At 35.1% G+C, this 11,380-nt stretch overlaps 2 protein-coding genes across 2 annotated transcripts in view; both read left to right on the top strand.

Annotated features, from left to right (window-relative positions):
- LOC107665991 (potassium voltage-gated channel subfamily KQT member 2-like) overlaps nt 1-2,079 on the top strand; it is a 48,745-nt gene extending 46,666 nt beyond the window's left edge. Inside the window, 1 exon segment of the mRNA XM_016457082.1 lies at nt 1,357-2,079. Coding sequence (XP_016312568.1) covers nt 1,357-2,079 — 723 coding nt within the window.
- A 9,199-nt stretch (nt 2,080-11,278) lies between these two features.
- Nucleotides 11,279-11,380, top strand: part of LOC107665990 (neuronal acetylcholine receptor subunit alpha-4-like) — a 6,696-nt gene continuing 6,594 nt past the window's right edge. Inside the window, 1 exon segment of the mRNA XM_016457081.1 lies at nt 11,279-11,333. Coding sequence (XP_016312567.1) covers nt 11,279-11,333 — 55 coding nt within the window.

The raw sequence follows: 11,380 nt of genomic DNA, 5'->3' as shown, positions 1-11,380 counted from the left end.
CAGTATAAGTCATTATAATCAGTAATTATGTCCCCACTGGATGCAACAAATGCCTCGTTTATAATGGCTTTTATTGTAATACCAGTAATTTGTTGAGCGCAAACGTTAGTAAATCTCGTTGTGTGATTCATTCACTTTTCAGCGCTAATTCTTCACTGCGTGTCTTCAGTAAATCCTAACAGTACTATTTTAAAGGGGTCATCGGAGGCAAAATTCACTTTTACATGTTGTTTGAACATAAATGTGTGTTGGAAGTGTGTGTAGACATCCACTCTATAATGATAAAAATCCACCCAGTGCTTTTTTTTAAATCCCCAATATTAATAAGCACTTTCTCAGATCAGGTTGTTCTCAGATTCTTGGCAGAGTGACATAGTTCTGCACAGGCCCCTCCCACGATTGTTGATTGACAGTGGTGTTTTATCACAGCCCCGCCCTGAGTGAGCTGTCATCAGTCCGCCATGCCATTGTTTCGACGCTGGAGCGGTTGTAGACAAGATTGTCTCCTAAGAGATTTAGGTGTTCTGTTGTTGGATGTAATAATGAACATAGCAGTCATCATTTACTCCCGATATCTGAGCCGCTGAAGACGCAGTGGATTACGTTTATTTTTGATGGGAATGCGCCCCCGATCTAACTAAATGTGTCTATGTTCGCGCAAATCATTCGTGATCCAGCCTCACTTACAGAAGAAGTGAGTATAAGGGTTTTTTATGAATCTCTGCAAATTGCTTTTTCTAATAATGTGCTAGTTAGCCAGTTCCGCTGCTAAATGCAAAAGTTCACAGTCTCAGAGAACGGCTCGTCACCCCAAGGAAGAGAGGGGTGGGGTCAGCAGAGCTCATTAGCATTTAAAGGGACATGCACCGATGCGACTTGCTGTGAACAGCTGTTTTTGACAGGGTAAAAAGGGTGTTGTTTTACACTACCATAGAGAAATTTTAACCAAAGTATGTTATAGACTTTTCATTAAGACCCTAAAGAATCATATCAACTTATGGAAAATGGGCATCCGATGACCCTTTTAAGACATGCTTTTTTGGGCATTTAATAATGCCACAAATACCAGTAATTTGACGAGCGCAAGCATTAGTAAATTGCGTTGCATGATTCATTTGAATACTCTCCTCATAAATTTTGCGTCTGAGAGGGGAAAGTCCTATAAATGCATATTCAATAAGGTCAGGCACAAAAATAACTGTGTTCATGCTTTTCAGCGCTAAATCTTCACTGTGTGTCTTTAGTAAATCCTGACAGTACTATTTTAACACCAAAAGACGGTTTGTGCTGGTGCAAGCTGTTAGTAAAAGTTGTTTCTAAGCGACAAAAAAAAAATCAGATTTCCTTATTTTTTAGGTGATGTCAATGGAGAGGAAGCTGGATTTTCTGGTCAACATCTACATCCAGCGCATGGGCATCCCGCAGTCTGAGACAGATGCTTACTTCGCCTCTAAGGAGCCGGACCCGGCGCCGCCGTACCACAGTCCGGTGGAGCACATGGAGAAGAGCGGCTCCATCACCAAAATCATCCGCTCCAACAGCTCAGCAGGCCAGAAGAATTTTGACCCGCCGCCGTCGACCTGCGTCAACCACCACTGCCCGCCCTCCACATCTTGGCACCTTCATAGCCGCCCCGAACCTACGCAAGGAACGTCACCCATGGGCGACCCGTCGCTAGTGCGCATCCCGCCGCCTCCGGCCCATGAGCGCTCATCCGCCGGCCACAACGGAGGCTCTCGCGGGGCTGGACAGCATCATGCGTCGCAACGCGAAGATGGACGCCCGCTGGCTCTTTCCAAGCAGCAGGCCGGAGCCGAGAGCGACACGTCCATATCCATCCCCTCGGTGGACCACGAGGAACTGGAGCGCTCCTTCAGCGGCTTCAGCATCTCGCAGTCCAAAGAGAACCTGGACTTCCTCAACAACGCCTACTTCAGCGGTGTGTCGCACTGCACTAAAGTCAGGCCGTACATCGCAGAGGGCGAGTCGGACACGGACTCCGATCTGTGCGCCCCGTCGCCCCACTCCGCCACTGGAGACGGTGCCTATGCGGACAGAGGATGGTCCGGCCCGAAGTAAACCTCGTGAATCCGGGATTCGACCGTTGGCAAACGCACACCGGACTGCATTTGCGTGTTTAAAAAGCACCGTTTCTCTTCGGCTCCTCAGGCGGAAGAAACTGTGGAAATGGCAAGACACAGTGGAGATGCAATGCAGTGGCCGATCTTTACTTAATATCCTAATGATTTTTGGCATAAAAGAAAAATCTATAATTTTGACCCATACAATGTATTGTTGGCTATTGCTACAAATATACCTGTGCTACTTATGACTGCTTTTGTGCTCCAGGGTCACATATGTGGTGCGTTTGCGTCTTTAAGAACGTCTCACTGATTTCACATCGTCAGCTGGTTAAAGGGATCGTTCACTCAAAAATCTCACAAACATCCTGTCGTTATTTACTCACCCTCATGTCGCACCAAACAGTATGACTTGCTTTCTTCTGTGCAACACAAAAGAAGAAGTATTTTTCAAACAAGGACAGTTTTTGCATCTGTCAAGCTCCAAAAGGACCAAAACTACACAAAAGCATCATAAAAATATCATAAAGGTACATTTATGCATTTGGCAGATGCTTTTATCCAATGCAACATTGCATTCAAGTAGGGCTGCAGGATAATGGTTAAACAGTTAATCACAATTATACTGCTCAAAGAATACAGTCACGATTAATAATAATTTCATTTTATTTATTTACTTTTTACATTTAATCAAAATTATTGTACTCGGACATAAGCACAAACCAAGAGTACAACTCAGTTGTCACATGTCTACAAGAGTCAACTCACATAATTCCCATACAGCAAAAATAAGAAAAGAAAATCAAATAAAATGTTGAAATATATTTCAAAATATTAAAAAAATGTCCAAAAAGTTGCTAAAATATAACTTTATTAAAAGCATTTAAAAATATATTTTGCCCTCCATATATTTCAATCCATTCACATACAGTATATCACATTTGAAGAAAATTAAATACTGAATAAAGCCTAAATGTGACATTTGAAATGTATTTTCTTTCCCCTGTAATACATTTAGAAATATTTTGGTACACAAAATATATTTTCAATTTCAAAAATATCATTTTCAGTTTTTCAAAAATCATTAAGCTTCGCTGTTTACAACATATATTTAAAGCTTTGGCCTGAAAAAAAAAAATTTTTTTTTTTTTCTTTTTTTTTTACAAAAAAAAAAACACATAAAGATTAAATAAACCACCAGGCAAGAAATGTATCGATTTATGAAGAAAAGCTCTGATTGGCCTTTAACGTTTGTGGAAGCTTGTTACCAATGCAAGAAAGCAGAAATGACTAATTAAAATAAAATGTTTTCTGGATAAATAACCAGCAGACAAATATCACAAATGATTATGCTTAATAAATCGGGAGAAGCAGAAATCGTCATTACGATTAAAATACAATTCATTATGCAGCCCTACATTCAATACATGTTGTATAGTTTCTTGCTTTCCTGGGATTCGAACCCAAAACCTTAGCATTGCTACAGGAAGACTAGTTTATAAAAAGGTCGTTTATTTGACTTAGTACCATATTGCAAGTCTTCTGAAATTATAAAATCAGTGAAATATAAGTCGTTGTTTGATGATAAATGACATGAGGGTGAGTAAATAATGAGAGAATTGAGATTTTAGTGTGAACTATCGCTTTAAATCATGTCTCTGTAGTACCATGTCGTCCATGTTCGCTTGTGAATGTACTTCACGACAGCTTGTGAATTTTAAAACATCTCTAAACCAGGTCACTTAATGTTGATCACAGTATTCCCTTAATTAATTACCATGGTTAGGAAATTCACTTCAAGTACATATGAAATATAAAATATCACTTTCTCTCAAGTTTACAGTTTTTTTATTACTCCCTGAATTAATAATTTGCATGTCAATAAATTAGGAATATTTAGTAAGATTGTATATTTAAAGTTAATTTCATACTGCAGATTAACAGCTTCTTGAAATAATGATGAAAATAAGCCTATTTTCTGCCAATATTTTTCTTTTCTTAACGATACTAAACCTTCCAAAGCAATTTCTAAAACTATTTCTGTAACAACAAAAGTATCCGTTTAATAATATAATATGTCTGCTTGTTACGTCACGATCATTCGACATAAAAAATCATCTCATTTTCTAAAACATGCCATCAGAAAACATGAGGGCCAGATGTAGTATAAAGTTGAACATGAACTAATAATTTAGTTAGTTTGTTAGTTAATTGAATCTCACTCATGAAACAGGGATAAATACTCTTTTCAATGCACTAATTTACTGAGAACACATGAGAAATGCACCGTGTCGTTTTGCCTTGTTCTAATGTAATTGATGTTCTGTTGCCTTCTATAGTTTGTTTTATTGGTTGAAACCATACTGAACAAAAATGTCTGTATCGAGACCGGACAGCTGACCGGATTTAATGTATGTTTCCTGCAGAAATCATCCATACGTGTTAAACAGCACTTCACACATGCAGACTGCACATCTCCAAAGAGGATAGCTCGTTTACATCATCCGTCTTCCGTATCATTCGCCGCAGTCTTTCTCTAACGCTCCCTTTAATGCTTGTGCTGGACAGATGGGGGAGACCGGGGCTAGTTGTCACACGGTGACTTATTTATTTACAGACAAAATTCTAAAAGTCTTGATTACAAAACGCTGTTGCTCAGGAAAAAGAGTTAATTTACGTTCATGCATTTGGAAAATGCTTTTATCCGAGGAGAATTACATTGCATGCAAGGTTTACGTTTTATCAATTCATGCATTTGCTGAAAAATCAAACTTATGAAAACAATTGGTGTAGAATTGAACACTTTTCACTCAGAAATTGCTAGTAAATTTCACAATAATTGGCAAGTTGCATTGAATTAAATGTGACATTTGGAAGTAGAAAGACTGAAAAAGTATTCTCTTGTAAAACATACTCCAATAACAGCACTTGAAAAATCATTTTTACAGTGTATATGGGGCATGTTGTGACACTACTACAAAGGGAACCTCCTTCTGATAGTGATGTTAAAAATACATTTGTTTGAAATATGTAATACTATCTAAATAAAAAAAAACACAGCAACAAACCAACAAACACAAAAATAGCTAGAGAAAAACCATTGGTGTGTAGGCTATTTTCACTTTTTACTTAAAACCCTTTTTGCCATGTGACAACTAGCCCCGGCCTCCCCGATTTGAATGCAAAATGCTTAAAATTCAGCAAAAGCAGCAGAATTAAGTACTGGATTAATATAACATACAATAATTACATAATGTACAGTCAGAATACTGTGGTAAATGACCACTGAACATCATTTACCCTAACAGAGACATATAGATGTAAGTCATTGGTTCAGTTGGGTCATGTGGCAGTTCTGAAGCTGAAAATCACTTACAAAAAAGTACTACGTCAATACCCTGGTATTCTTTGAAGTACCTTGGCGTACCCTCATATGGTATTCTTTGCCGTAACTGTACTACGGTAACACCACAGTACTTGTTTGTAAGGGACAGTTGAGTTCTGCACATTCAGTCCCAGTGAATCTGTAACAGTGGTTTGAGTTGAACATCGTCACAGCTGCCTTGCTTGATTTCACTTTGTTTTCCAAAGAATCTACTGTATTTTGCTAAATTGCCTTTGGTATCTTTTATAACGCTGTCGGTTTTGTTCCTGTTGTGTGTAAATGTTTACTGGAGGTCAGTTTGGTCCTGAAATGCTTGTGAATGTATTTCTAAATGCTGTCATTTTGTTTTCACTGTACAGACTCCCAACTTTCACATACTTTGTAGATCTACACAAACAGCTTCTGTGGCGCGAGAATCTGTCAGACAGGTTTGCGATATCTGAAAGGACGAGTAAACAAGTAAATCTTTGCTTTAGATGCATTTGTTAACTGCATATGTGGTATTAGTGATTCTGCACTACTAGGATTTTTAATTAGTTTAACCAGCAGGACTCACGCGGTCAGTTAGCATCACCAGAATGGCCAGCACTAACCAGCATACACTTGGCTGGGAAAAGTCATGGTCTTTTTAACAAAAAAGTTGCTAGTCTTGCTTTTACTCCCAAAAGGTAATCAAGATGACCAAAAGTTTTGCATTTTGAATGTTAAACGCTTGTTTGAGGAAGAAATCTTAGCTTGGCACTTCTCAGAAACCAGGTTGACCGCATTATTCGTCATCTATGGAAGCCCGTTTCTGCCATGAAATAAAAAATTAGAAAGGTAATTGTGACTTTTTATTTCATAATTCTGATTTTATATCTCATAATTTTTTGTTTATTATGAGTTTATATTTCATATTTCTGAGTTTATATCTCATAATTCTGAGTTTTATATCTTATAATTCTGAGTTTGTCTCATAATCCTGAGTTTATATCTCATAATTCTGCGTTTATCTTGTAATTCTGAGTTTATATCTCATAATTCTGAGGTTATATCTCGCGATTCTGAGTTGTTTATATCTCATAATTCTGAGTTTATCTTGTAATTCTGAGTTTGTCTCGTAATTCTGAGTTTGAATTTATATCTCATAATTCTGAGGTTATATCTCGCAATTCTGAGTTGAGTTTATATCTCATAATTCTGAGTTTATATAAAATAAATTGAGTTTCTATCTCATAATTCTGAGTTTAAATCTAACAATTTGAGTTTCTATCTCATAATTCTGAGTTTAAATCTAACAATTTGAGTTTATATCATAATTCTGAGTTTAAATCTAACAATTTGAGTTTATATCTCATAATTCTCATTATATCTTGTAGAGCTGCATTACTTTTCTTATCTTTAAAGCCCATGTTAAGTATGAAGGCATAAATATGAGATGTTTGTTCACGTTTTTAAGTCTATGAGTACCAGAGGTATTATTATTATCATTAAATTATTATCTTTACTGTAGTACAGATGCATTATAATGCTGGAATGAAGATGTGCTATTTATAGCATGTAAATAACTATCAACACTAATGATATTATTTAATGTGATGGTTATGTTTTGTATCATATTTTTAAACATTTGTTGTCAGGAGATGCTGAAACACAAACAGACCAAACTGCCACTAAAAACACACTCTTCATTCACATACATGCTGTTATAATTATTATTAGTATTATTAGCAGTTTTAACGACCATATATATTGTTTGCTTTTTTGTAATTGTCATGTTCAACAAATGTAACGGGTTTAACTTGATCTGTAGCCTCTCATGACATGTTACGTCACACTGATGCTGTTAAGTCATTCTGTATTCACTTCTTTGCTTCATAATTCTGGATGCAATGAAATTTGCAATTAAACCACAACATTTGGAAGACGCATCAAGATCTGTAACACGAATGAAATGATGCAAATTACACCGACTCGTCTCTCTCACTCCCTAAATGACATCAACATAATTTCATCCTCTTCATGTGAAATGAATACAAAACAGCAAGTAAACAAGCTGCTAAAATTCCATTCAAATATGTTGTATTTTGATTATGCAGCACTTATATCTAACTCAAACATTAGAAAAATGTCATTATTTATAAACACAATGAATTATAATCCCTAGTTGCTTATAAGAGTATTTTCAGTTTTACTCGGTTTTGCATTTAGATATAAATTCAGAAATTATAAGAGACTACTTCTTCATGACTGAATTGTAGATTTTACCCTCAAAATCGCTCTGTATGTTTAGATTTTAGTTTCGTGTTTCCCATTCATTTCCCGTGGCAATCATTTTTTGACGTTAAGATTAAAAGTGCAACGCATTTTTGTGTGTATGTGTCCATATAGCAAGTGCCACAAAAGTGTCATACCGTTGTGATAAAAATAAAACATTTTCTAAAAGTTTGGCTCGTTCATGCTGCAGTGTTTTTATTTGTGTTAATTGTATGTTATGGAAGCCCGTTTCTGCCACAGATTAAAAAAAAAAAAAGACTTTCAGAGTTCAGAGTTTCTGTCAATTCTGTATTTACATCTAACAATTCTGAGTTTATATGACACTTTTTTTATTTGTGCCACAGAATAAAAAATAAAGGTAATTGCAAGTTTATATAGTTTGTCTTTTGTCTCATAATCCTGAGTTTATATCTCATAATTCTGCGTTTATCTTGTAATTCTGAGTTTATATCTCATAATTCTGAGTTTATATATCATAATTCTGAGTTTATCTCGTAATTCTGAGTTTATATCTCATAATTATGTTTATATCTCATAATTCTGAGATTATATCATAATTCTGAGTTTGTCTCACACTTCTAATCTTATATCTCATAATTCTAAGTTTGTCTCGCAATTCTGATCGAGTTTATATCTTGTAATTTGAGTTTATATCATAATTATGAGTTTATATCTCCCAATTCTGAGTTGAGTTTATATCTCATAATTCCAAGTTTATCTTGTAATTCTGAGTTTATACCAATTATGAGTTTATATCTCATAATTCTGAGTTTGAATTTATATCTCATAATTCTGAGGTTATATCTCGCAATTCTGAGTTGAGTTTATATCTCATAATTCTGAGTTTATCTTGTAATTCTGAGTTTGTCTCGTAATTCTGAGTTTGAATTTATATCTCATAATTCTGAGGTTATATCTCGCAATTCTGAGTTGAGTTTATATCTCATAATGCTGAGGTTATCTTGTAATTCTGAGTTTGTCTCATAATTCTGAGTTTGAATTTATATCTCATAATTCTGAGGTTATATCTCGCAATTCTGAGTTGAGTTTATATCTCATAATTCTGAGGTTATATCTCGCAATTCTGAGTTGAGTTTATATCTCATAATTCTGAGGTTATATCTCGCAATTCTGAGTTGAGTTTATATCTCATAATTCTGAGGTTATATCTCGCAATTCTGAGTTGAGTTTATATCTCATAATTCTGAGGTTATATCTCGCAATTCTGAGTTGAGTTTATATCTCATAATTCTGAGGTTATATCTCGCAATTCTGAGTTGAGTTTATATCTCATAATTCTGAGGTTATTCTCGTAATTCTGAGTTTGAATTTATATCTCATAATTCTGAGGTTATATCTCGCAATTCTGAGTTGAGTTTATATCATAATTCTGAGTTTATCTTGTAATTCTGAGTTTATATCATAATTATAAGTTTATATCTCATAATTCTGAGTTGAGTTTATATCTCATAATTCCTAGTTTATCTTGAAATTCTGAGTTTATATCAATTATGAGTTTATATCTCATAATTCTGAGTTTGTCTCGTAATTCTGAGTTTGAGTTTATATCTCATAATTCTGAGTTTGTCTCGTAATTCTGGGTTTGAGTGTATATCTCATAATTCTGAGCTTGTCTCGTAATTCTGAGTTTATATCATGATTTCATTTTTTCTCAGAGTTGTGAGTAAAAAAGATATAAATTTAGAATTACAAGAAAGTCCGAATTCTGAGTTTATATCTCATAATTATTTGTTTCTCGTAATTGTGAGTTTATATCTCACAATTTGGACTTTTCCTCTCAGAATTGTGATATAAAAAGTCACATTTACCTTTTTATTTGTTATTTCCGTGGCGGAAATGGCTTTCTCTAGAAAAGTGCATGAATCCAGCAGAAGGAAAGTTTGTGATACTACACGGCCCGCGCATGTCACAAATCCTGCAAGCCTTAAGTTTCTTGTCTATGTGTGGTAAGTGACACTTATGCGATTCACATTGACAGAAATGTTGTTTTACAGCTAACACACATATAATGGCTTTAGCTAATGTCATTTTATCATCATACCTATGTTTACTCGACAGTCTCGGATCAAATCCATGATTGTTGTTTTTCACAAATGATGAGCACTGTTGTCTTTTATTTTTCTTCTCAAGAAAAGTAAATGCTTGCCGGCATGTTTTGAATCGCTGAATGCCATATCTATATAGCTTTTGATTATTATGTAGCATATCCGTCATGTAGTCACTCAGATCCATGAGCTCATGGGCAAATGTACAATAAACTTTGTATATCATAAAGTTCAAATGCTGCTGTCATTCATGTTCATCTAATGTTTTACATAACTAACGAAGGGCTTCAAACAGTTCAAACGAGTTTATATAGTGTTTTCACAATACAAATCATTCAGATTTGGCAAAAAAATGTGTGATATGTGATAAATGAGTTAGGTCAAAAGTAATCTAAAAGTGATTATTTTGAATATTTTCAATCAGAAAATACTGTCAACAGCCAGAAAGAAAATACATTTTCACCATGTTTTTAGGTATACTATTTTATATAAATCCGGCAAATGATATATGAACAAAAAAACTCTGTAAAACATTTAGAATATAGGTAGGAATAAGTGCTGCTGAAGTGAAGAAAAAACTCAATATGTATTGGAAATTGAAATACAGATGCAAATCGATAAAGTGTAGTAAAACAAGTATATTTTGGATGTTTTCTTTCTACTTGTCTGAACATAGACAAGTTATGGAAGCAAAATCTCAACACTGATCTGTGCATGAAAACACAATGGTTTTGCCTGAAGCGTCTTGCCTTAAACGAACCAAACTAACAGCACAAAAAGTTAAAAAGATCCCAGATTTTCTTCTCAGAAACCATGCTGTCCATGTCTGCCATCTATGAGTGCATAAGTCTTTTCTTGTTCAATTACATTGCTTCTGCCTTTAAAACTGGCCTCAGATCTCATTCCGTCCATTTTATTTGTGACCGGGGTCACTTACAGCTAATATTAATTCTTCTATAAAAAAATTAATCAACCATCTAACCGCATATTTGATCGGAGAGTGGTTTGCAGGAATGTTGGTGTACATGTGAACGCTCCAAATGAACTGTCAAACCTTTTTAATTCAATCTCTGAGTGCAATTATTGCAATGCAGTTCACTTCATATCGAATGCAAAACAATCCTGGTTTCACTTTTTCATGTTTGTGCAGAGCCAATTATTTTTGGCACATTGTTGTTTGGTTTCTCTTGATGTCTTTTGTATATTCTATTTTTAAAAAATTTAATTTGCTGATTGTCAAAGTCTAAATTGACTCCTCAGATGGTGTTGGAGACTGTTTTGACTTTTTTTTTTTTCTGACCTGATCATGTTTTTGTGGGGTTATTATTGCATTAATATTCGTGAAAGCGGAAGCTTGTCATGTATGTAAAGGAATTGGTCCATTAGCAGCCTCTTGAAGTGTAAATATGCACATAAATCTTGCACACACATGAATATATGCACAAAGAACATGAGTGTGAAATAAAACATCACATTTAGCATGACCTACAATGTCAGGATCAGATGTGGGCGGGGCATCGTGTCATGTAAAGCGTGATGAAGACTGTGAATGCAGATGAACTGATGTGCTCTGTGTGAATGCAGCCGGATGT

Source organism: Sinocyclocheilus anshuiensis, unplaced genomic scaffold (assembly GCF_001515605.1).
Source record: "Sinocyclocheilus anshuiensis isolate Anshui unplaced genomic scaffold, SAMN03320099.WGS_v1.1 scaffold447, whole genome shotgun sequence".
NCBI classification, from domain to species: Eukaryota; Metazoa; Chordata; class Actinopteri; order Cypriniformes; family Cyprinidae; genus Sinocyclocheilus; species Sinocyclocheilus anshuiensis.
This window is presented reverse-complemented; position numbering and strand designations above follow the sequence as displayed.